General features: G+C 39.1%; 8 protein-coding genes across 16 annotated transcripts; 3 read left to right on the forward strand and 5 right to left on the reverse strand.

The window, feature by feature from the left end:
- The first annotated feature begins 1,095 nt into the window (after positions 1-1,095).
- LOC18017551 (glutamate dehydrogenase 1) lies at positions 1,096-3,563 on the forward strand. The gene is made up of 9 exons (XM_006400301.2): positions 1,096-1,359; positions 1,666-1,779; positions 1,869-2,090; positions 2,169-2,243; positions 2,324-2,440; positions 2,520-2,770; positions 2,852-2,927; positions 3,004-3,090; positions 3,172-3,563. Exons 1-9 carry the CDS (start codon positions 1,252-1,254, stop codon positions 3,355-3,357), a joined length of 1,236 nt encoding a protein of 411 aa, XP_006400364.1. The 5' UTR covers positions 1,096-1,251; the 3' UTR covers positions 3,358-3,563.
- On the reverse strand, positions 3,515-4,721 carry LOC18017552 (putative H/ACA ribonucleoprotein complex subunit 1-like protein 1). The gene is made up of 4 exons (XM_006400302.2): positions 4,457-4,721; positions 4,191-4,339; positions 3,986-4,101; positions 3,515-3,825 (listed from the first exon to the last, which is right to left on the reverse strand). The coding sequence occupies exons 1-4, from the start codon at positions 4,599-4,601 to the stop codon at positions 3,660-3,662; spliced, it is 576 nt and encodes a 191-aa protein (XP_006400365.1). The 5' UTR covers positions 4,602-4,721; the 3' UTR covers positions 3,515-3,659.
- Positions 4,722-5,315: 594 nt separating this feature from the next.
- On the reverse strand, positions 5,316-10,036 carry LOC18017553 (casein kinase 1-like protein HD16). The gene is made up of 17 exons (XM_006400303.2): positions 9,648-10,036; positions 8,745-9,180; positions 8,528-8,653; positions 8,363-8,436; positions 8,197-8,266; positions 8,053-8,108; positions 7,903-7,974; positions 7,690-7,784; positions 7,502-7,568; positions 7,288-7,417; positions 6,972-7,190; positions 6,755-6,885; positions 6,492-6,666; positions 6,321-6,411; positions 6,032-6,189; positions 5,746-5,934; positions 5,316-5,646 (listed from the first exon to the last, which is right to left on the reverse strand). Exons 2-17 carry the CDS (start codon positions 9,117-9,119, stop codon positions 5,587-5,589), a joined length of 2,088 nt encoding a protein of 695 aa, XP_006400366.1. The 5' UTR covers positions 9,120-9,180; positions 9,648-10,036; the 3' UTR covers positions 5,316-5,586.
- Positions 10,037-10,778: 742 nt separating this feature from the next.
- LOC18017554 (ADP-glucose phosphorylase) lies at positions 10,779-12,748 on the forward strand. 3 transcript variants are annotated; one of them, XR_002899632.1, is made up of 4 exons: positions 10,779-11,273; positions 11,459-11,749; positions 11,833-12,209; positions 12,415-12,748. XR_002899632.1 is itself a non-coding variant. In XM_006400304.2 (3 exons), exons 1-3 carry the CDS (start codon positions 10,779-10,781, stop codon positions 12,088-12,090), a joined length of 1,044 nt encoding a protein of 347 aa, XP_006400367.1. In that variant the 3' UTR covers positions 12,091-12,297. The 3 variants fall into 3 exon arrangements, 1 of the variants encoding a protein (XP_006400367.1); XR_002899633.1 differs by lacking the exon at positions 12,415-12,748 and adding an exon at positions 12,312-12,330; XM_006400304.2 differs by lacking the exon at positions 12,415-12,748 and having other exon boundaries at positions 11,833-12,297.
- Positions 12,338-13,575, forward strand: LOC18017555 (NADPH-dependent aldehyde reductase-like protein, chloroplastic). Its single transcript, XM_006400305.2, has 2 exons — positions 12,338-12,793; positions 12,989-13,575. Exons 1-2 carry the CDS (start codon positions 12,405-12,407, stop codon positions 13,398-13,400), a joined length of 801 nt encoding a protein of 266 aa, XP_006400368.1. The 5' UTR covers positions 12,338-12,404; the 3' UTR covers positions 13,401-13,575.
- Positions 13,576-13,702: 127 nt separating this feature from the next.
- LOC18017556 (glucan endo-1,3-beta-glucosidase 8) lies at positions 13,703-15,273 on the reverse strand. The gene is made up of 2 exons (XM_006400306.1): positions 14,924-15,273; positions 13,703-14,837 (listed from the first exon to the last, which is right to left on the reverse strand). The coding sequence occupies exons 1-2, from the start codon at positions 15,271-15,273 to the stop codon at positions 13,703-13,705; spliced, it is 1,485 nt and encodes a 494-aa protein (XP_006400369.1).
- Positions 15,274-16,114: 841 nt separating this feature from the next.
- Positions 16,115-21,829, reverse strand: LOC18017557 (general negative regulator of transcription subunit 3). 3 transcript variants are annotated; one of them, XM_024155965.1, is made up of 17 exons: positions 21,593-21,810; positions 21,213-21,218; positions 20,996-21,127; positions 20,619-20,756; positions 20,323-20,373; positions 20,048-20,137; positions 19,811-19,957; positions 19,607-19,711; positions 19,363-19,416; positions 18,635-19,267; positions 18,175-18,336; positions 17,899-18,028; positions 17,490-17,611; positions 16,934-17,200; positions 16,714-16,848; positions 16,418-16,602; positions 16,115-16,288 (listed from the first exon to the last, which is right to left on the reverse strand). In XM_024155965.1, exons 1-17 carry the CDS (start codon positions 21,683-21,685, stop codon positions 16,222-16,224), a joined length of 2,517 nt encoding a protein of 838 aa, XP_024011733.1. In that variant the 5' UTR covers positions 21,686-21,810; the 3' UTR covers positions 16,115-16,221. The 3 variants fall into 3 exon arrangements, with proteins under 3 accessions (XP_024011733.1, XP_006400371.1, XP_006400370.1); XM_006400308.2 differs by having other exon boundaries at positions 18,635-19,294; positions 21,593-21,809; XM_006400307.2 differs by lacking the exon at positions 21,213-21,218 and having other exon boundaries at positions 18,635-19,294; positions 21,593-21,829.
- Positions 21,830-22,400: 571 nt separating this feature from the next.
- On the reverse strand, positions 22,401-24,607 carry LOC18017558 (myb-related protein 1). Of its 5 annotated transcripts, none has more exons than XM_024156760.1 (7): positions 24,473-24,598; positions 24,165-24,390; positions 24,000-24,076; positions 23,854-23,911; positions 23,628-23,712; positions 23,469-23,538; positions 22,401-23,235 (listed from the first exon to the last, which is right to left on the reverse strand). In XM_024156760.1, the coding sequence occupies exons 2-7, from the start codon at positions 24,370-24,372 to the stop codon at positions 22,552-22,554; spliced, it is 1,182 nt and encodes a 393-aa protein (XP_024012528.1). In that variant the 5' UTR covers positions 24,373-24,390; positions 24,473-24,598; the 3' UTR covers positions 22,401-22,551. The 5 variants fall into 5 exon arrangements, with proteins under 5 accessions (XP_024012528.1, XP_024012527.1, XP_006400372.1 ...); XM_024156759.1 differs by having other exon boundaries at positions 22,401-23,247; XM_006400309.2 differs by having other exon boundaries at positions 22,401-23,253.
- Between the last annotated feature and the right edge of the window lie 303 nt (positions 24,608-24,910).

A 24,910-nucleotide genomic window follows, 5' to 3' on the forward strand; every position in this document is an offset into this window, starting at 1 on the left:
GTATTAGGCTGCAAACGCCTAGTCAAAGCACATGCCTTTGTCTCCTACAGTTACTTCACCACGAATCCAACTCCAACACTGACAAATACAAATAAAAAACATATTTTGAAATCACACAAAGACAAGGTTGATATATCTTGAAATGTTCAATAGCCTCCAGAAGAAATAAAAGCAGTCGTTGTATCCTAGACGCGGAATCAGAAACTAGTCTTTAGTTAAGTGACAATTGGCTATCGTGACCAATGGTAGTGAAATATATTTATCTATTCGGAAACATTGTTACAAACTATTAACCAACGTTATAAAACTTGAATTTTGTACATGTGTAATGTGATTTGGACGCATATTTTAACTGGGATGGGATAACAAAAGACACAGAGTGGATAAGATTGCTTACAAGTCAACATACACCAATTTTGAAAAAATCAAAGAAATGGTGATTTGATGCGAACATGACGATGCAACCATATTCTATCCTAATGAAAATATTATGTTATGCATATGTCACATCCTCCACTTATTTTCCTTAGGAATATTTAGCCTCAGGCCCTTATATGGCATATAATTACATGCACCGTACACAGAATGTTCTTATTCCACTGGCTAGATTATGTTCTGACAAACACATAACACAATACAATTGATATTTTAAAACTATAATTTCTTATTGGGATTATTTCCAATGACATCCCAAACATATGTATGTGTTTACATGTCCAATAGTACATATGAACTGAAACATTAATGATATGTGTCCAAAGAATTATAGTCTATTAATTAATCCAAAATTTAGGTAAGTTTCAAGTAAAACACTCATACATTCTAAATTCTAAGAATCTAAACTCATGATTGATATGTCGTTAGAGATTAAACGGTAGAGATTAGATTAGTTGTGTTATAAAAAGAAAAACGACTCTTGAGTTGTCTTAAAGTATTGTATGTTTGTCTTAATTTATCAAAATTAATCTTTGATGAAAACCAATAATTATCCTTTTATCGCATAATTATTATAAGTAGTATTGTGTTCTTGACTTTTATAATTTTCCGTAATCAGCTCCACCTCCACTGAATCTTACCTAAGCATCGATCACGTGCTGTGAATTCAGTATCCTACACACTATTATATATATATATGTGTGTGTATAGGAGTAGTAAATATACACTTACAATTTAACTGATACTCATCATCGTTTAATTCAGCGTTGTGATCAAAGCCCTGAAAAAAAAAAGAAGTGAGAGGAAGAAGAAGCTATGAATGCTTTAGCAGCAACAAACAGAAACTTCAAGCTAGCTTCTAAGCTTCTGGGTTTGGATTCTAAGCTTGAGAAAAGTCTTCTCATCCCCTTCAGAGAAATCAAGGTTCGATATTATCGATTTCTTCTACTTCAATTCCTTCTATTTATTTATTTCCACTCGCGGAAATTCGATTGTTCTCTTTTTTTGGGGGTCTCTCCGATAATCATTCCTGATCGAGTGCCTTCGCCGGCGCCGGAGATGATTCTTCGCGGCGGATCTTCACGGAGGAGACGGGTTTTAAAAGAAAAAATGATTTCCGAAATTCGCTTCTGTTTTGAAACCCGACCCGTTATTTTACGGGTCTTATACACCGCTCCGGTTACTGAATCATATAACCGGAACGAACCACTGAAAATCAAAATTTTGCAGGTGGAGTGTACCATACCGAAAGACGATGGGACACTAGCCTCATTCGTTGGTTTCAGAGTCCAACACGACAATGCAAGAGGTCCCATGAAAGGTGGAATCAGATATCATCCCGAGGTTTTGATTTTGACTTTTTCTCTTCAAAACCAGTACACAATTTCGGTTCGGTAATGATGGAAACCGGTAATCGGTTATCCTCGTGACAGGTTGAACCGGACGAGGTGAACGCATTGGCTCAGCTCATGACATGGAAAACAGCAGTGGCTAAGATTCCGTACGGAGGAGCCAAAGGAGGGATTGGTTGTGACCCGAGCAAGCTCAGCATATCTGAGCTCGAGCGACTGACTCGAGTTTTCACTCAGAAGATTCATGATCTCATTGGGATTCACACCGATGTTCCAGCTCCAGATATGGGCACTGGTCCTCAGGTTTCTTGAAAAGCTCTCAAAAAACGTTTTTTTTTTTGCGTCTTTGAGTCATTTCTTAAACTCTTTCTCTTTTTGCAGACAATGGCTTGGATTCTTGATGAGTACTCTAAATTCCACGGATACTCGCCTGCTGTTGTGACTGGAAAACCCATTGTAAGTTACAGTAATCACGGTTTTGTTTTGCGAATCATTTGACAATTCACCTGAATATGGTAATGATGTTTTCTGAGCAGGATCTTGGTGGATCGCTAGGGAGGGATGCGGCTACTGGAAGAGGAGTTATGTTTGGAACCGAAGCTTTGCTTAACGAGCACGGCAAGAGCATATCGGGGCAGCGTTTTGTTATTCAGGTGAAGTTGTTTAAAAACAGTTCTCCATTTGCGGTTTCTTGGGAACTAAAAGACAGGTTTTACATGTTGGTTTCTTTAGGGATTTGGGAATGTGGGTTCTTGGGCGGCGAAGCTGATAAGTGAAAAAGGTGGGAAGATTGTTGCGGTGAGTGACATTACAGGAGCAATCAAGAACAAGGACGGGATCGATATACCAAGCTTGCTCAACTATACCAGAGAACACAGAGGTGTTAAAGGGTTTGATGGTGCAGATCCTATCGATTCAAATTCGATACTGGTCGAGGATTGTGATATCCTCATCCCTGCAGCACTTGGCGGTGTTATCAACAGGTTTCAAGCTTCTTTTTGTTTTGCTACACAAGCTTTTGTGAAAACTTTCTCTCAAAGTACTAACTTGGATTTGGTTTAAAGGGAGAATGCGAATGAGATTAAAGCAAAGTTCATTATTGAAGCTGCTAATCATCCAACTGATCCCGACGGTGATGAGGTTTGAATGATTCATTACTGTTTTACCTTAAAGAAATTCTCATTGCAAAGCTGTAAGGGAGACTCTTGTATTACAGATCTTGAGTAAGAAAGGTGTTGTAATACTTCCAGACATATATGCAAACTCTGGAGGAGTCACTGTCAGTTACTTTGAATGGGTTCAGGTATGAGTCTTCTAATTTCACTAACCTTGGCCAAACCAAGTACAGATTGATCAGCTTAGTTGTTTGTGGTGTAATGTGCAGAACATACAAGGGTTTATGTGGGAGGAAGAGAAGGTGAACGATGAGCTAAAGACTTATATGACCCGTGGATTCAAGGACTTGAAAGAGATGTGCAAAACTCATTCCTGTGATCTCCGGATGGGAGCTTTCACACTCGGTGTTAATCGTGTTGCTCGGGCTACCATTCTGAGAGGCTGGGGAGCTTGAGATTCTCTCATCTCTATCAAACTCTTTAATAAAACGAGACAACTCTCTAATCCTCTTCTTTTTTCATCTTACTTTTGGCTTAGAGATCATCCTGAGTTAACAGTTCTGAGTTTTATAGTAACCAGATGATGCTTCTGTATTTAATAAAACCAATGACTCTGAAAGTTGATCGACATTTTACTCACTTGATTAACCAAAGTATCAAACACTAGAGTCTGGAAAACGATTATCATCATCATGGTTATTAAAAGCATTTTCATTATCCAAGATTAAAAAGAGGAATTACATGCTAAGGCTATAGATTAGTATCCTCTCCCTCGGCCTCTGGAAAATCCGCCACGTCCCCTAGGAGCACCTCTGCCACGATTCAGCGGACCACCTCTGCCACGATTCATCGGAGCGCCTCTACCTCGGCCTCTTCCTCTTCCATCTCCACGACCTAAACCACGGCCTCTACCGGATTGTCCCCTGCAAGAAGAACAGAACAAGACAGTTGTTAGATACTTGGTACTAATACTTCAACAAGTGGGTTCTACTGCTTACGCGCCCTAAGAATTGGTGACTCAAGAAGGGTAGATACCAGAACAAAGCTATCTTTTAGACAATGGAGTTAAGAAGTGTGGCTTACTTTGGCTGAGGAAGGAATCTTGCTAAAGGTAAAAGCTTGGCAGGGTCGATGAAGAACTTATCACCTTCACTATACGAGGTCGCTACGATACCTTCCATCATTTTGATAGAAAACAGCTGAGAAAAGAGGCAATGCTTTCAGTATTAGTGAGAAGATCAGTGGAAGAAGAAGGCAACACAGAGAGGGAGAGAGATTAAACACATACAGATTCATTAATGGGACCAAAGATCTCATCTACTTTTCCAATCTGAGTCTTGTTTTGAAGGTAGATTGGGGCATTAAAGTAGGGGATTTTCTCATGCGAGAGCTTGGTCACAGCATCACCCTCACAAGCATGGAGGAAGGTTGCAACTTCTGTAATAACCAAGAAAGAAACCTTGTCATAACGAAGACAATAACAGAGAGCTTTGACAATAGGTTTTTTCTGTTTGATCGATAAAAGAAAAACAGAGAATCGTAAAGAAGACGAACCAACAACTTCGCTGGGAGGTCCTTCGTCGCGACCAAAGCGGCCACCTCCACGACCAAAGCTATTAAAACGTCCACCAGCTCCGCGTCCGCCGCTATCTCTTCCTCCCCTTCCCCTGAAGCTCCCGCCGCCACGTGGTGGTCTCATCTTTTTGGCTTTTGTTCTTCTTTCTGCGCTCTGCTCCTCTCGAGGTTTTGGAGGATTTAGGTGAGCATAGAGACTACCTTTTCACAAAAAAAAAAAGTTTTTTTAAAAAAGCAGTGACTACTAGGGTTTTCAGTAGTCGCAGACCGGTTACAACTTAACCGAAAATTTAACGTATGTACATACATCGAAGCAGGAGGTTAAAAACCTTTTAGCGAATTGACATTATTTTTTTTTTGGTCGAATTGACATTATGCTAGTAAACAATAATTTTGTAATTTTTTTGGTGTGGGCATATATCATTTGTTGATTTAACCAAACTATTTATGTGTAACTGAGTTTATACATTATTGAACAAATTAGGCATATTCAGGTAGATATAAATCCTGATACTTGATAAGACAAAACGAAAAGATTCCTCAAAAATTTAGATGCTAGTCAGCTGAATAAAAAGGCACAAAGTCAGATTTCTTACAACTTCCCGTCTTTGGGAAACTGAGTAAACTTCTAAACAAAATAATGAGCTAGAATTCGGACTATGTCCTGTTTGATACAGACGGTGGCAAATCCGAGTGACTTTGCTTCAGGAGATGAGTGAGTTTAAAAGATTTGAATATCATCTATTTCTTAAAAAATCTCTTAATTATTTATGTATGCTTATGTAGGTTTAAGTTTGGTTTGGCGCCCTCACGCTTCACTTATCAGACACTTCGAAAAAACAACAAACCTCGAGACTCATTAAACAACGCAAATGATAGCAATAAATAAGCACACACTTTGAAGGCTTAAAAAGCCCTCAAATCTTTCTATTACTAATTCCAGCTTCTCTTTTCTATCTTTTTGTACCCGTACATACATACCACCACGACACATCCATTACATTACATTTCAACGAACAGGTAACGTCTGGTTTCACTGTATTATGACACCCTTCAGCTCCACTTGTCTTTTGGCTTTCTCACAGAACATATGATGGTAAGTCTGTGTATCAGCACACTGTCCTGCCATAACATATTGATGCAATGTACAGATTTTTCGCCCATTTGTCCTGAAAATCAACCAACACCGCGAAGATCCTATTTTCAGTATATGGAAACAGAAGAAAAGCAAAAAGATCCAACCTTTGTTCAAAACTAAAGAAACCCACCTTGACGTGTGTGCTTGGAAAGGCAGTGGTGCGAAGAGTCTCTTGAGTTTCATCCATCATTTTACGTTTTGGTATGCTCAATATGAAAGCTGCTTGATCTGCAGTTGCTGCCATTGATGTTATTCTATACCCACTCTCCCACCTCCTATGTATTCCATCGCTTGGGTACAAAAAGTCAAGCTCCACCACCTTTTAACGCAATTTATCATATCCGAACAAAGGTTATTAGCGGAAAAGATGACAACAAGGAAAAACAATATGTCTGGTAAAAGAGATGGAAAGTTACCTGCTCAGAGAAACCAGAGTTCCTCGACATTACCACACCCCAACGATTTCCAGCAGTTGTCATGGAGGTTACATGAAAATCTTCTTTCCATTTCTTATTTATCCACTTGAAAGGAAATGAGTCGCTCACTTTGTAAGATTGCTGTGTATAAGAAGTTCCTACCAAGTCACAACAACAAGTAGAAATAAGTAAAGAAGACTTCGTGTTAGAAGGTTATGATGTAAGTATGGTATTTGTTATAGTCGAGTGTAACATAATTTTGCAAAGATTACTACCCATTAACACCAACCTTTTGACATAACAACTAACGAGCTCCCGTTATCTGCACCAGCTATGGAACTTATATAGTAGTTCTTTTCCCATTGCTCCATAATCCAGTCCTGCGAAGAAAAATAATGGTGAGTTACTAACTTACTGCAAACAACAGATTGATTTTCCAATTGTTTCAACTGATTATTACCTTGTGCAGGAAGACCGTTGACAATTCATAAACTTGAGAGGTAAATCCAGTTCCAGCATCCATGATGAGGGCCCAAAGGTTAGCTGCTGATGCTACACAGCTAATCAAAAGGCCATCTTCATTGCCCTTCTGTACATGCTGGTGCAGCCTTGAGTCTGCAACATTGTAGTGATATCTACAAAAGAAATTTTAAATCGAACAGTTAGAGAGGAGTTTGATTGAGTGTTTTCGAAACATTATAATGTATATGCAAAAATAGTTACCTTTGTTTCATGGGACGACGAGCGTTATAGACTGAAATCCATTGACTAGCAGGACTGCCTATCCTGATTTTCTTCTTCGGCTGTTCATCCTCTTCCAAATTTAGAAGTAATCTTCCTCGTTTTTGCCCAACCTATACAGATGCCAAAAGAAGCACTTTAACAAATATTTATAACAAGCCATGAAAATAAGCATGTGAACGAGAAAACAGCCAGCAACCTTCAGAGCCCCATCAATTCTAACTGGTCTAGATAGAGCGCACGGCTCAATCAGAGTATCGAAAATCGAAATAAGCTTCGCATAGTTGGGCTCCTCGTCAAACTTCATATTTGTAACTGCTTCGAGGAATAGCTTAAACGGTGGTGGACAAAAACAGCACATCAATTCAGGAGAAGTTGACATCTTTTTCTTGCAAACAAGAAAGCTCTTGTTATCACCCTGCAGAAACAGCAAACAATACATACACATATTTGAGTACAATGAAGAAGATGAATCCCATATAATTGTAAGGTCGTGAACGGAAATAAAAACAGACCTGGTAACCTTGCCATGGCAATCTTCCCTTCAGGAGAAAAATTAAAGTATAAGCCAACGACTCCAGATCATCTCTCCGACTTCCAGTACGACCTAGATGTGCATGAACACTTGCATACCTTATTGTTCCCCTGCATGCAAAACATTACATGTAAGAAAAAATGATATATTTGTACATAAAGAAGGAATAAAAAAAAATCCATTAATGACAATACCTGAACACATCAGGTCTTTGATCATATTCAACATGCTGGCCTGAGTACGAATCTTTCCATTTTGATGCTAAAACAAAGAAAGGTTATGTGAACATTAATAAAAACATCAAATAAGAGAACCATTTTAAATATCCCACAAACATTGTAGCGACAGAAGACATAAAAGTATATGACATCAAAAAACTCACCTAGACCAAGATCGATAAGGTAGAGTTTTTTCTCATCTGCTGTTCCAGGTTGACCGAGTAAAAAGTTTTCGGGCTTCACATCTCCATGGACAAACCTAGTTTGAGATAGGGGTGGAACATGGCATGAAAATCAACTCAATGAAAGCATATTGTGGTCTTCGAAACGAATGGAACTATTAGCCAAGAAGTTAGAAGGAAAATATGTTCACTAACCCTTTCATATGAAGTTTCTCAAGAATAGATATGGACTCAACTGCGATGCATGCTACCATGTTTGGAGACATCCTGCAACATGTCATGAACATGGATCATATGAAGAATCTTGCCAAATGAAGAAAGTGTGGGGAAGAGAAGAGTGCTTACGATTGCCCCGAAGAATTCCAAACATCCCAAAGGCTCGGACCAAGCATGTCCATAACCTGAAATATTTATCAAAAAGTTTCTCAGTACATAATATCATGGTAAATCTTGAAATTATTTTATTAAGGTTCATACTAAAATACATACAAGGATGTAAAAATCTCCTTGACGACCCTTATGATGTACTGCAGGAACTCCATAGCAACCGTTGAGCGTACTTTACAACAAGGCGAAAAAAAACAGATGAGGTGAAAAATAAGTTGATAACAGAAACTTGGCATGAAAATTAAGATAGAATGAAGGCAAGTCTTACTTGTACACTTGCCACTCGTAAGGTGGGCCAAAATTGCATCCTTTGCTATTTCGGTGCTCAAATTTCAGAGCCACCTGAAGAAAAAAAGCAATATTTTTCTCAAAACATTTGACTTCTTTTGTCTATATAACTTGTAAATCTTCAGAATGCATCTTTACAACATACCTCAATTGCATCTGCCCCAATCCTATCGCTGCCACCACTCACCCTTCTACCGACAAAAACTTGACCAAAGCCTCCTTTACCGAGTTTCCTCTCAGTCTTATAAACAGGAGAATTCCCAACTTGTACCTATAAACAAAGACGAAATCAAAATCAACATCACTCTCATACGAACAAAAAATGGTGACTGATTGTCATAAGATTAGAACATGACATTTACCCTTTCAGGGACTGGAGCTGTGCTGGAATCTTCTTCCACACCAACTATTTTCTCCGCGCTACCACCTTCCATAGCGATATCCTTATCAGCTGCCCCTTCAGCTTGATTAAAAGCAGCTTCACCTACTGCTGGACGAGCCTCACAAGGTTCAGCCTCTAAATCTATTAACCTGATGCCTCGACCCCTACCAGCAGCACCGGCTGGTCTTGGAGGTGCAGCGCCTTTGGCTAAAGCTGCAGCGGTTCCTCTTCCTCTCCCACCACCACCTCTTCTCCTTGTTACAGTTTGAGGAGGAAGTTCAATGTTTTCTGCCTGATCAATCACCTGAGGGCTAGGTTGTCTCAATCTACGTGCTCCACTTCTTAACTCTGGCATTCTTACTCCATACAAAAGAGTAAGAAAGTCTTTTTCTTTTCAGTGAACTTCTTTACGTAACCTGCGTAGAGAGTGAACAAAACATTTTCATTAGCATTCCTTCACAATCCACAATAGAGGACACCAATCTATCGTGATAGCAAGTGGCTTGCACTTTGAGCATTGTTTTTCCATCCTTAAACAGTAGCATTTTCCAATCAAACAGATAAGAAATCAAAATCACAAGAATATGTAACCAAATTCAGACAATACAGTCATCAGCTTTAGCTCAAGGTTATCAACTACATCGTTATCGTCGAGGAAAGGAAAGCGTTATCAAAGAGAGCAGATGATAGCCAATACATCAAAAGCAGGAATAGAGAGCAATATTATAGATTCAATAGTTTGACACACAAATACGTTCGATCATCATCCAAAAACAAGATCTTCCAGAAAAACATAAGTACAAGATTTGAAATAGAAAAAAAAAAAAAACATCCAAAGACGACAACCACCACCGAATAAAATCGAGATATCAAAAACACCTACACAAAGGAACGATGATCGGATTATGGTGATGATGGAATCGATCCAAAAAAACTAAAACTTTCAGATCTCCTTAGAAAATTTAGGAATGAGAAACCGGTAGCTCCTCCAAGTACGGCGATTTAAATGTTAGAACTTTGTAGCTGTGAAGCACACAAAGAGACGGAGAAAGAAAGAGAAACTGTATAGAGATTTAAGATTATAAATAATGAAGACGAAGATGGAGATGAAGACGAAGATGTAAGATGAGAGGAGGTGCAGATTTGGGGAAGGATTTTTTTTTTTTGGGTTGCCAAAATTTTTTTTTCTTGGAAGGATTGATCAACTTTAGAAAAAATTCTGGCATATATTTGGTGAAGATTTTTATTTTATTTTATTTTCCTTGTTTCTTGAAAAACTTTATATTTTGAACGAAAGAAAAAAAGAAAATTTCTAGTCATGTCAGTCTTCAATGTTACTGGTCTTAATATTGCTGTTTAGTTCGGTTTGCTAGTATGCTTTTTTTAAATTTTGAATTTTATTCATACAATAATTTAATACGTTCGTACGTATAAAAATGGGACTTATATTAGACGACAAAAAAAATTGGGACTTGTATCCAATAAAACGCACGTGTATGGCTTTGTCTAACCACATCCTTCATCCTTATGCCAAAAAAAAAATTTTGAATAGACAATTAGTGTAAAATGTAGCTTAGGCACAATTTATTTTGTCTTAACAAACCCGGAAAATAATGAATTTCTGATATCTTTTTCAAAGCTTATAAGAATTTTATTGTAGAATTTACTCTAGAATATTCGTTTTATGTTTTCAATGTACAATTGTTTTTTTTCTTTCCCCGACTGAGTACAGTTGTGTTTACCTCTTTTTTTTCTACGAAATTATTTTCTCCCCGCATCTAAAATAAATAAAAAGAAATTGGCCATTTCGCTTTCAAGTTTCAACTTTCAACTTTCAACCAAACATTCCCATAAGCAATTTCATCGGGAAGGCATATTAACCGAATTTATAAGTTCGGTTCGGTTTAGATAAACCGATAGACCGACAACTCTGATTTACAATTATTCGAAACCGATCGGTTAGAATTCTTCAAAACGGAATCGCACAAGTTTCGTAGCAACTGGGAGAAGAAGGATGGCGTCACCGAATCATCCACCTGATCACGGCGGCGACTCGGTCGAGACTCGGTCTTCTGAGCTCAGGAAGGATTCGGTGACTAACCGGTGGGTCATTTTCTCTCCCGCCCGGGCCAAGAGACCAACTGATTTTAAGTCCAAATCTCCAGAGAACCCGAATCCGAAACCTTCCTCGTGTCCCTTTTGCATCGGCCGTGAGCACGAGTGTGCTCCGGAGATATTTCGTATGCCAGATGACCCGAATTGGAAAATCCGGGTCATCGAGAATCTGTACCCGGCTCTAAGCAGGAATCTCGAGAATCAGTCGAAGCAACCCGTGACGAATACAAGTCGAAGTATAGTCGGGTTCGGATTCCACGACGTGGTGATCGAATCACCTGTTCACTCGATTGAGCTCTCCGATATCGATCCGGTGGGTATCGGCGATGTCTTGCTCACCTACAGGAAGAGGATCGAGCAGATCACGCAACATGATTCGATCAATTACATTCAGGTAAGCATTTTCCATAGATTCTCATACAAAAAAGAAGCCATTTTTATCTCAGTACTTAAGATTATTCAAACTATATGTACCTTCCATCAATGCTTGGGTTATGTGTGGATATTTGAGTTGCTTAAATAGTTAAGATTCATCCAAATTAGCTCACTTTCTGTACGTTTGTGTTTCGTATTATAAAGGTCTTCAAGAACCAAGGTGCATCGGCTGGAGCATCAATGAGTCACTCCCACAGTCAGATCATGGCTCTTCCAGTTATTCCTCCAACAGTTTCTTCACGACTTGATGGTACTAAAGATCATTACGAAGAGACTGGAAAATGTTGTCTTTGTGAAGCTAAATCAAAACATTTTGTGATTGATGAGTCGTCCCACTTTGTTTCTGTTGCTCCTTTCGCTGCTACGTTCCCCTTTGAGGTTTGGATTATTCCCAAGGATCACTCTTCTCACTTCCATCATCTCGATGACGTCAAGGTAACCTTTTTACTGTTACTACAATGCAGAAAGTTCCTAGATTTATCACCTTTTTTACTGACTTAGTTTTGGATCATTTTCAGGCTATTGACCTTGGAGGACTTCTGAAACTCATGCTTCAGAAGATAGCAAAGCAACTAAACGACCCTCCTTATAATTACATGATCCACACTTCTCCCCTCAAGGTCACAGAAACACAATTACCATATACGCACTGGTTCTTACAGATCGTACCTCAGCTTTCTGGAGTAGGTGGATTCGAGATTGGCTCAGGGTGTTACATAAACCCTGTTTTCCCGGAGGATGCAGCACAGGTTTTGCGTGAAGTTAGCCTTACTTGAACTCGGTTTTGTTCTCATAAACTGAGGCTCCGAGGGAAGTCATTGGTGTGGGAATTTTGCTTCTCAAGAAAACACGGTTCATCGTGTTTGTTTCCTCTGTTGATTCAAATAACATTGATGTAAACAATTCGTCTATTTAGTTCCTTTTTTGTACAAACTGAGAGTTTCTTTAAAGTATGGCACGCTTTGATGATTGCCATTTATCTACATTTTCACTGTAGACATTCTCTACAACAAACGGCGTCGTGTTTTCAGTTCCACATTTTAACAACCAAAAGGCGGAGTCAACTGTCGTCTAACTAATTTTGGTCCTCATGGCTGCAGCTTCTTCTCCATCGTTCTCCCTCGCCGGCCGAGTCGCGATAGTCACCGGTTCATCTCGTGGGATTGGCCGAGCCGTCGCTATACACCTCGCCGAGCTCGGCGCGAAGATAGTTGTCAACTACACCACCAGATCCACTGACGCCGATCAGGTCGCCGCGGAAATCAACTCATCCGCCGTCGCTGGTGGTGTTTCTGAACCGATAGCCGTCGTGTTCCGCGCGGATGTCTCGGAGCCGAGCCAGGTTGAGTCTCTCTTCGACACGGCGGAGAAAGCCTTCAATTCGCCGGTTCACATCCTGGTTAACTCGGCTGGGATCGTCGATCCCAACTACCCTACCATCGCCAACACTCCCATTGAGGATTTCGATCGCATCTTCAGGTCAATTTTGCTTTTTCTTCTCCATTTTTGGTAATAAAGTCTTTCTTAAGCTCTGTTTTTTTTTTAAAAAAATGATCATTCAGTGAATAGAGATTGCCTTTGGAAAAATGATCACCAAATCAGTGAGACTACAGAGACTTTGTTATCATCTTTCCTCACGATAGTTTTGTGATTCTTGAACTGTTCTTTGTTCAGAGTGAACACAAGAGGATCATTCATATGCTGTAAAGAAGCTGCAAAGAGGCTAAAACGTGGAGGTGGTGGCCGGATCATAATGTTAACGTCGTCATTGACGGAGGCTTTGATACCTGGACAAGGAGCTTACACCGCATCAAAGGCAGCAGTTGAAACAATGGTGAAGATTCTTGCCAAGGAACTCAAAGGTTCAAGAATCACTGCAAACTGTGTTTCTCCAGGGCCTGTCGCGACTGAGATGTTCTTTGACGGGAAGAGCGAGGAGACTGTGAGGAACATCATCGAGAGGAGCCCTTTTGGTAGGCTTGGCGAGACCAGAGACATTGCTTCTGTTGTTGGTTTTTTAGCTACTGATGCTAGTGAGTGGATCAATGGGCAAGTCATTGTTGCTAATGGTGCATTCCTCACATAATAAAGGTTTCGACTTTCGAGTGTCAACAACCTTTTAGTTATCTTACCTTCATTTCTTCAACTTTTGGAACAGTTTACTAACAACCTGTTACTCTGTTCAATGCTTAAGCTTCTGAAATTGAGTATGTAAACTTTGTTCGAACCATTACAAATTTACAATAAAGAAGTTTGAAACTGCAGAATTCAAGATTGACCTGTGGATCGAATTCAATCTCTTATATTTGATAGGCACTCAAGAATCAGCAATATACTACAGAACATGACCAAAAAGCCAAAACCAATCAAGAAGCAAGACCTGAAAGCTCATATTGCCACAAAGAGCAGTAACATACTAACCAGACCCAACCCGACAATAGAAGAACCATACCTAGTGCTATGATCACAATGCCCTGATGTTGGATCTCCCATCTGAATAGGGAAATTGCATTGTTCTCGAGAAATATTCCGGGTAGTGATCATCGCAAGCCCCTCAAAGTCACAAGCCTCTGCTTTCTGATTCTGCACCTGAAAATACATGTTGAACGCATACGACGCGTTCCCTACCTCATCAAGATTACCACAAGAGGAACCATACCCCAAAGCGGTGCAATCAGAGAAGGTACACGCGTAGTTAACGTTATCCCCAAGCTGGTTGGTGTTGTTGCTGAAACTGTGGCCATTAGGATTTAACATACACCACTGGTTTTGCAAGTACTGAACATTCTGAGCTCCGGTCAAGATCTTCTTCTTACCTTCCCCTGACAAATCCGCCGGAAATTTCGGTTGGCCATCGAATCTGAATATCCCCCAGTGACGTTCAAAGTTTCCAGGAGCTATACTCTTTGCATCTTCATCGATGAAACCAAAAAGATAAACTTCGATGTAACCAGGACGCATAGGTGTTCCTCTGTTTCCTGCTAGCTTCGGAAGCAGACCAGAGTAGAAGCGTTCTGCGTTTGGGATATTAGCGTTCTTGTCACCGTCCGTTGGCCAACCAACTTCTCCGACTATAACCGTCATGTCTCCGTGACCCAATGCTCTAAGCGAAGCCAAGAGGGTATCGAAATTGGCGTCGAAGACGTTTGTGTAGATAACGCCGTTATCGTTAACGGTGTTTTGGCCGTTGAAGAAGGCGTAGTCGAAAGGGAAGTCGCTGCTGAGATAAAGACTTAGGAAAGGGTAAATGTTGACTGTGAAAGGAGCTTTGTTATGAGCTAAGAAGTTGACTATGAGTTTCATCTCTTCAAAGATGTCTTGACGGAATCTTCCGGCGGAAGGAACTGGGTTTTCCGGCGGAGAATTGTAGACGTCGGCGTTTAAAGGTACAGTGGCTTTGATGAAATCTCCGACTCCAGCTTCGTTTAGTGCTTTTTGGATGTTGAAGAGTGCTGGATAAGTTAGGTTTATGAATGATCCATTGTAAGATGACAAGAATGCTTCATTCCCTACCGCAACGTATCTGCAATGAAACTAATTTATTTAGTTGCAGAATTTTTCAATTTACTTTATTTTTTGTGGGTGAAAAACCAAAACTTTCTTACTTACTTGATTTTAACGGCATCGTTGAAACGAGTGATGTTTCTTCGGACCCAATCTTTGGCTCTGTTATAGCTTCCCATGGCTTTGAGCAGATCGTTAGGGATTGCCACCATAACTTCGATGCCGGAGCCGGCAAGAGCTCCCATTGTGTTTGTGTCGGCGTCGAAAAGCTTCACTTTCTGTACGTTGTTGTCTTTCAACATCTGTACCACAGTCTTTGGAGGTAGCTGGTGAGTTGCCATAGTTCCCCAGTTTACTCCCAAGGCGGATACGTCGCCGGAGAACAATGATACGGTGGAGATGGTGATGCAGAAGAAGATGAAAGCGGTGGTGCTCTGTTTCCGATGATTACTCATTTTGGTTTTTCTCTGTTTTGAGTGCCGGTGGAAAAAATTATGAAGATTTGGGGTTTGGTGATTTAAAGGTTACTACTATTGAGTATTGACGTTTATCTAAAAAAAAATTTACAAACAGAGTGACTATATTTCAATAATTCGACTTTAAATCGGATCATGACCCAACTATGAGATTAGTACAAAGTAATTAGATTACAGCTCTAATCACATAAATTACATCAAACGATTAGATCACCGAAAAAAGTAAATCGTGATTTATATGAACGTATGAATTAGACATAATAAATGTAGATCTGTTGAGCTTCTTTTTAGATAATATATTTTTTTTGTTCGGTCTTTGAGTTGTGTTCATACATTAAGCAAAACGCAAAGTGAATTGCTTGGGGTCTAAGTGACTGTCTGATTGGCACGCAGAACGACGCCGTTCTTCAGGTCAAATCCCGAAAACGACACTCTCCACGTGCTTATACTGACGAAATTTCCACCGATCCACTAAACAAGCCATGCTCATAAGTTCATCGTACCTCAATGCTTTTTCTGTTTCCTTAGACCGACGCTGCATAATCTTCGGTACATGCACATTCTTGTATAGATTTCGAGGAGCATAGTTATTATTTTAAAATAGACTCAAAAAATAATAATAAAGGATTGTATGAAATCGTTATTACTACATTTAGTTCTCTTTATTATCTAAGGAAAACAGCACTAAAAGCTTGTAGATTGCTATGAATAAAGCCTGTTTTTTTTTGGAATATTAGGCTTCTGGAATAATTTTATGCATTAAAGATTCAGTGATGAGAGACTGATTTTAGAGTTCTCAAAGAAAAGGAAATTCAGGCTATGAAACGAAAAGTAATTAGTTTATTGATAAGAAGAGTACAAATAGACGCAGAAAATAACACTTGCTTAGGAGTATATACATATAAAAGATATATCTATATCTCTTCTCTACACGACAAGTTCATCTTCCAGATAACTGTATTCAAACGTGAAGTCGTTTTTGATCCTCTGACACCTACACAGACATTTATAGAAAGAAAAAAAAAACATTACGATTATTATCTCCAGCGAAAAAAAAAGAAGAAGATTAACCTCAACGAATAATCGATAATTGAAAAAAGAAGAAGAAAGAATCAAATCATACCATCCTCCTTCTTTACTCTCGTCTTTTGGTGTTTGGAAATCAAAATAAACATAGGCACCTTGTTCATACTCATCTGTTGCAATCAATGGCTCTTTATGTCTCTGAAACCAAGTGTTGAACTTTCTGTGGTATCTCCATGACTGTTTCTTCAGCTCTTTTGCAGCTAGATATTGCTGATAAGAGTTCTAAACAAACCAAAGAAGAAGAAAAACAATACTTTACCGATAAGGCTGAGGCAACAAAGATGATAAATAAAATTTGGGTTTAGTAAAAACAGAGCGTTGAGTTTTTGTTACCTGCTGATAATAAAATGCAAAGAACATAGTATCGGTTCCATAAGTGTCGCTGCCTAACCGTTCCCAGAACAAAGGATTGTTTATGATTGGCGCTTGCGTTTGGGGAAACGTTTGGGGTGTGATTGTTGGGTTCCTCTGTTCAAAAGTCATAGGGAATATGAAAATTTAAGCGAATATTGTCAAGTAACGAGGCCAAAGAGGATTCAGAAGAATGGTGTACCGGAGAATAGGGTTTAGGACGTTCTGAATCTTTGGATTGAGGAAGTCTACAGTAAGCAGCTTCAAGCATCAGGAGATTGTGCATTTGATCATGCATCGGCCCTACAACCGAAGGGTCACCAATGGCTCCTAATTCTGAGTTACTTCTACGACCAATGACCCCAAGGCTACTTGAAGGTTGACCAGGTTGTATGGGTTGTCCAGGAGAGAAATCCGGACCGTCTCTAGTCACCTGTACTGGATCCAACATGTAGCTGGGCATTCCCGACTGTAGATGGGAAAAAAAACACAAAGTAGGTAGGATAAGAGGCCAGCCTTAGTACGTTGCCTTGTTATGATTCTGTGTATCCACACACCATATTCACTATTGAATTGAATATGTGAAGTTTAAGCGAAGGAATGACAATTCAAAACACTCAACGACACCAACAAAGACATAATAATTTTATTCAGTTTTAACTTTTCGTCATTTAACTTTTCGTTAAAATCTATCAGATGGAAAGCGTATATCAAATAGATATTAACGACTAATAAATGTGAGCACAGATCATGCTTACCGGAGTATCAAATAGACCTCTAGACTCATCTTCATTTGGAATAGTTTTTGAAGCTGTTATGGAAGTTGAATCATCAGGTAAGTTCTGCTGCAGCTGATCATCATTTCTGGCATGATCTACATCTGCACACACATCAAGAACAGGTCTCTTACTTTGCTGATATTTTTCATCTTCACTATCAAAACTCGAAACCAAAAACTGAACGCCAACGACTCTAGGTGTTAAGTAACTGCAACGAAGTGTACAACTCCTTCGCAAAGTGCTCTAACTTCACAAAGAATGATTATAATCGAATCATATAAAATCTTAGATGGTATTTTACCATAGATGTTAGTTGCTAAACACAGAATTAGTGTCTATCAACAATCATACCATAACCTACTGATTATATCCTAACGCTGGTTTATACCTGCAACAGAAGGCTGCTGACCCAATTGCTGAGTCATGGCATTTGACTGCTGCTGTAAGGAGGCAGGACTCATGACATTGAAACCTGGTGCCTGAATTCCCAAGCTACCATGAGGAGAGATGGCAGAGCTCTGAGAAACAGATTAGAGCAGTTTATCTCTTATTATGATGGAATGTTTTAGGTACCAATAATCATGTGATTATATCATATTATTCAAAACAAACGTGCTCAAGACCTGGAAAGTACACAACATACAAACAAGATAAAATACACTACCTGCTGTAAAAGAGGATTTTGCTGTTGTGAAGAAAACTGCTTCTCGTTTCCTCCAGATAGAGAAGGGATGCCTACGAGGTTACCGTGGCCTTGTTGTACTTGCTGTAACCGCTGCAAAAATTTCTCTCTTTGATCTGGTGCTATTTCAGTCCTCCCACGGACCTAAAAGCCAAAAACATGTACATATTTCACAAGACAAACCCCAGGAAATAAAATCTTAACCAACCATATGGGACGTGTAACGCTAAGAATGCATCTCAAAAGAGAGCCTAATTAGGATAATGTTATACCCACTCTACACAGAGTTGCACATCAAAAGACCCGGAAGTCTTTTCTGAAGTATATTCCAAAATTGGAGAATAACTGACAAGTAAAGCCATAATATTGCTCAGACTACCAACTTAAATATAGTGCAGATGTCCCAAAGATCCTTGGATTATAATTGAATTTTAACACGCACCGTTTCATTCTGACTCTGAAAGGGACTCCCAGGCCTCCACTGCGAACCAGATACAATGGACGGTGAGAAAGCTCTACCGATACTAGCCGCACCATCACCAGGGTTACTATCAGAGATAGTTCCATCATTACCCTTCGCAGTTGGTGGCAATACCATTTTGCTCAGTGAAGAAGTTAAAGGTTGGACGTTGCTCTCAACTCCCATTATATTTCTCTTTGCAACTTCAGCTGCTGAAGTTGCACTAATGCGAGCTCCATTGGCTGGACTTGGAGACAGAGGCTGACTTGGTTGGGGCTGACTGGGAATACCAACTCTACCAATGCCCCTCAACTGAGCATCAGCAACAGATGAGGGTGGTTTACGGGTAGGCAAGGTGGTTGCGTCTTCTTCTTTGGCAGCCACAGGAGACAAACTTCCCATGCTTTCTGTGGAAGTTTGAACAGGAATAGAAGTGGATAAGGCAACTGGTGCATTTGTAACATTACTGACGGGCACATTCAAACTTGGACGTCCCCCAACGGGTGTTGATGGTGCTGAGTGAAGGCTGGTGCCATTCTTTGGGGGAGGGGTTTTTGGAAGTGTCTCAGAAGTGCTATCCAAAGTTGTATCCTCTGTTTTATCTTGAGAAGTACTCTGATGATGTGTTGGCAAACTTATACTCTGAAACAAGGACAAAATAAAGACATAAACAAATAAAAAAACAGAGAAAGGGATATAGGTATACTCACCCGAACTTGAGATGCTGACGCTGCCAAAGAACTCTTCATGCTCAAAGGAGTACCCTGAAAAATTCAAGTCATGTTATTGCTAAATCTAAATCTATATGACTGGTGATTACAGAAATGCCCTGAACTAGACTCTTTCAAAAAGATTCTGAATTCATGCGTTCTTTTCGCCAGACGGACACAGCACTTCTTGTTTCCACAGAGAGATTAAGTAAGAGCAAGCAGAAAAATTGCAACAAATATTCACCTTGACGAGGGGGCCAGCAGTAACTAGATCTTCAAGACCCTCCACCTCATCTAGTGGCAACGTACTATAGAGCTCATCGACATCACTAAATTCTTCAAAATCATCCTACATAGAGAAAAGTTAAAGATAATCCAGGAGAATATCAGCCTACTTATAATGACAACACAAACAAGCAAAATATACGAGGTTACAGAAGAGAAAGACCTGATTTCGCTCAACATAATCGTCCAGAAAATCTTTGACGTCATTTACTTGTTCTGGACTTAATTCATCATTGTCCAAAAGCCTCAAGATCAATTCCAACTTTATTATATGATCCTTGTGCCTTGTAATAGATGTCTCAAGATGTGTCTGAAAGGTAAAAATAAAACAAGTGACATGAGTCACCCGAGATAAGGATTTAAAGCATTTGCAAACTTATGCATATTTTTCAGAACTTACCAATCTGGGTGGCCGTGTCTTTCCTTTTTTGACAGAGAGTCCTTCCAACTCAGCTTCAAAGCTATCAATCTGCGACTCAAGTTCACTCACCTTAAAAGAAACAAAAAAAAAGAGTGATGAATCAGATAGAGCACTGATTTAAGATGATTCATGACGACCTAACTACCTCGTTTACATGGCACATCAACCTTTAAAATTTAAATTCTCTTTACATTTGTGTTAAAGGATAGGTTCAAATATTAATAATTAAGCACGAGGCCACCAACACAACTCACCACATTGTTCAACCAATCCCTTGTCTCCGACTTTGCCTTCTCTTTTGGGTCCTGTTAGACGTGAAGCTGACACAATCAGTAAGTAATAAATAAATCCACCGAAAGTGTTCCCAACAGATTTCAGAAAACCAGAAATGTTTAAATAGTAACTCAATGACGTTGTTAGAAGGAAAAATTGTTCATATCTACAACGGAGAAGCGGAAAACACTCATTGATACTTATTTTCCCAACATTTCCTTTAAACATGAGAAAAAGGACAGCTTGCACTATACTGCTCTGGAAAAAGCATTCTTACAGTTTTAGGTTGCTGACCCAGTCCTTCCTTAGAAAAGGCTTTTGTCTTGGTCTCTTTCTCACAGATCTTAAACCTCTCCATCTCTCGCTCAATGAGCTTCCGTGCGTCGACCAGGGACTGTTCATATGATGCACTGACCTAAGTCAAATGACATATAATCTGCTCAGTTCAGTCTAAAACAAAGGTCCCTTCAAATTAGAGGACATATGAGGAATTTGCTCAGTTCAGACTAAATAACCATGTAACTTTCGACAAGAGAGAAAACTAAACAAAGCCATAGATTATGGTTTCCAGGTGCAATCTAAGGAGTGTACAAGGGAGTCACGGTGCCTCATTAGTCAATTAAAAAAAGGTGTAGAGGATAAAAGGTCACTGACTTTCTTATCTTTGATCTCACTGGACTGAATCCATGTCTTGATCTGGTCTCTATACCGCTGCAACTTCTTGATTTCCTTCTTCAAGTCCGCCTCAAACTTTTCCTTTTGGTTTACGTTATCTGTATCATATACCTGAAACACCAAAAAAGTCCGAAACCGGGTTTGTCCTCTGTCCAGTAAAAAACTTTTCTGCTTCGAAAACAAACATTCTGCTCACATTCCACTGCATAAACAACAAACGGAGCTCGGTATTGAGTTCCACTGGAAAGTTTACTCACAAAACAAACAAACAAACAGAAGTTTTAAGAAGCCAAAATTAGCAAAAAATTTGAACTAGATCCTAATCACAGTAGGCTAGACAATAGCCAATTTGAATGAGAATTAAGGGCCAATGGATAAAGAAAAAAATCGCATCAGATTCTTCCTTGCTTTAACGCAAATAGATCACCACACACACTGCTTCAGCAAACTCAATTTTATATTAACGTTGACATTGTAAACACTTCCTAACACGCAAATGTAAAGTTTTGTCCTAAAGATCTTCTTGCATTCTCCATATTACCGAGAACAATTGAAGATAAAACACTATTGTAATACCTTGTTCCAGATGCTGTCGAAAACATCAACACCTTCCTGAACCTTCTTAAGCACCCGATCTATCTCGCCTTGTAATTTGCGACTCGCACCCATTGCAGCCCAACCAGAGAAGAGACTCCGTCAGATTTAGGGTTTTTTTTTTGCTGATTTAATTGGTTACCAGAAATAGGGTTTTCGCTTTCAGAGCGAGAGGAAGAAGATGATGTGTAACTATCGATGAATTGATTGGATCGTTTAGGATGATAACAAAATCTGAAAGAGTTGTGAATACGAGTTCGACATTGACGGCCCAAAATTAAAGTATATAGCGGGCTTTTATTCTCCGATTTGCCCCCTTATATTTATTAATTTCTGAATGGTACCCCTATTATTATTTTTGTCCTTTTTTGGTTTTTCCAATTAATTTACTAGAGAGTTCAACTTTTCGGAATGAGAAGTCTATGGATCTCAGTGATCAAAGTTGAAACACAGTCATCAAATACTATTGTATTTATTACGTAAGATTTTTCGAGTTCAACTTCTTTTAGTTTATATATGTTTCATGGATTGATAAGAGTTTCAATTTTCAAAATTCTAAGAAATTTAGTTTTTATGAAGTTCGTTTCAACTTTTTTTGCATAACATCCATGATCTCTATGTACACTTATTTGTGAGTAGCTCGGAGTTTTTAATTTTCGGAACGTACAAATATCTGGTTTTAGTTAGTTGGTTTGCGAATCAGTTGATCACAGAGTTTTACATACTTGTACGCACTTCTTGTTCATGATAATGATGTTTCTATGAACGTTTTCCAAGTTTCATCCATGAATTGTTACGTAAATAAATCAATCTGTATTATATGCGATAAGTAACTACGCAAATAGTGGTGTACATCTTGCAAGAGATGTCTCTTTGGTTCGACTAATAATTAAATCTCAAGACGAATTAACCAAAAAGGTTGGTGCAATCTTTTTGGCTTCTCAATTCCAGCTAAAACCATTCAAATCAAACTGTTTAGGACGCGTTGTGCCGTAGTTGTCGTCATGTGTGTTAAGATCTAGCGCAGTTCTGGTGCGTGTTTCAAGCTTGCAATCTTCGCCATTCTCGTTGAATCTTTCCTCAGTGTAACCACTGTTGCCACTCCCTCCTCCTCTGTTTTGTTCATGTAATCCCACTCCTATTGACAATCTTCCAGGGCTTCTTCTTCTTGAAGACAATGTTCTCTGTTCTGCGTTGTTGTTATGGCCTATTGTGGAAAGATATGACCTGTTATGGCCTTCTTCTTCTCCCCATGTGAGCTCCATTCTTTGGAAGAACGGTTCTTCCATTATCTCTTTCTGCTCTGAAGTTGAATCTCCAATGTATGTTCTTAATCCTAGTCCGTTCTCGAGCATCTTTGGGGGTTTAAGGGCTCCTTCACTTGAGGTTAAGCAACTTTCCAGAGAGGAGTTTTGTGGATAGGTTGTTTGCATCTGTTGATGGCCTAGAGTCTGCACTTGTTTAGGTTCTAGGAAGCTAGTGTCTGGATATTCGGCTGATGCTTTAGATACTAGCTCTGAGAGTTGAGCTTTAGTTGCTTCTGGTCCTAGGTTCTGTCTTCCAAGAGTCTCTTGTGCTTTCAGCAGAATCGCTTGCAGGTATTTTCCTTGAGCTTCGATCCTGAGCTGCAAATGTCGCTGTACCTGGCTCAGTTTAAAATGTTTTCAATCAAAATTTCTTAACTAAATGCTTTCTTCTTCTTCCTGTTTCTAGATAGTTGCTCGATCCACTTCCTGTTTCTAGATAGTTGCTCGATATACTTAATTATGTCATGTGTTTCTACATGTTTGAGCTGAATTTTGTTAACTGTCCTTCCTCGAAGATGACATTATATGAGAGTTTTTAAGGTATGTGATACCTCAAGTTGCTCGTGTAGCCTTCTTTGAACCTCTATTTGCATTTGAAGTGCGTCACTTATGGGCAAGTTTCTGAGTAAACAAATATATAGGTCACTTTTTTTTTGGTTGAAAATTTCATTTAGTTATAATATGTAAGCAAATAGGCTTATAATTCTTACATGCTCGGCTGCGGTCCAATGCTTAAACTCTCGCCGTGGCTTTCGTCTGCTTCAGGTGTGTTTTCTTCTACCATGGTCATCACACCTAAACCAGGTTACTTTTAGTTCCTTAAAGAAAAAAGTTTTTAAAAGAGGAAAATGAATCTTTCTTTATATTAAAAGATTCGTCTAATCTTTCTTTATATTAAAAGATTCGTCTAACTGAGTAATAAATAACTAAGCTTACTTGTCTTGTTTAAGCTGCTGTTAGCTTGTCCATTAAGATTTTTGCTCAGCCTATATTTCTGGTAGTCAAATCATCAAATTAATAAATAACCTTTGTAAAGGCGATATAACAGAGACATGTTCTCTATAAATATGTTGAAAGCTTACCTGAAGATGACTCTTGAGATGGTATAAAGTAAGACCTGGAATACCCATGACTTTCATGATTGTCTTAGGAGTAGCCTCTGCAAAGACAAAAGACACACATTAATACATATTATGTCTAAAAGCCTGATTGTCAAAGATGGTTCGTTTGATAATAATATAGCTTACTATCTCCTCCTCCAAGCTGGTTCACTGCTTCAACGAATCTCTCGTGAAGATCTGGAGTCCATTTTAGTCGTGGCTTCGCATCGGTTGATAGGATCAGTCCAGAATCTCCTGTGTCATTTCCTCGAAGGAAGGGATGCCTTTCAGAAGAAATGGGCATTCTCGATGAAGAGAGGATGCTTTTCCCTTGGTGCTGGTTGTGGTAATACATAATTCTGTCTTCGAAAACCTAAAAAAACTGTAAGTTTATCCCCATATAGCAACAACACTGCATTGATAATGATTGTAATTACCAAATATCTTTCTTTTACCTGACACACAAATCTTAGTTTCTAAATGCAGCTTGCTGCTTCTCAGTTCAAAGATACACTATTGTCTGCAACTCCACCAACTTGGGAAGATGTCTATGCTGTTTTCCTTATTTATGCTCTTCTTTTTATTTTCTCAAGAGTAAAAGGTCTTTACAGCTTTGCTTTATATAGAAAGTTGAATGTAGAAAAGGCAAATTAGAGGATGATAACTAAGGTATGGAATATGAATAACTGGTCCAATCGTAGCTTTATTGTTTGTGTTCTTATCATCTCAGCTGTTGGTTGTTTGCTTAGATTTTTTTTTTTTTTTTTGTCTTGATTCCTCTGGACTACAACTTTCAAGCCTTGCATTAGATTCCAGAATTGATCCACAATTAATATGCATCATATGCTCATTCTTTCACCATTCTGGCAAACGGAAGTATCTTATTCTCCAAA

The sequence above is a fragment of the Eutrema salsugineum genome, unplaced genomic scaffold, assembly GCF_000478725.1.
Source record: "Eutrema salsugineum unplaced genomic scaffold, Eutsalg1_0 scaffold_2, whole genome shotgun sequence".
NCBI lineage: Eukaryota > Viridiplantae > Streptophyta > Magnoliopsida > Brassicales > Brassicaceae > Eutrema > Eutrema salsugineum.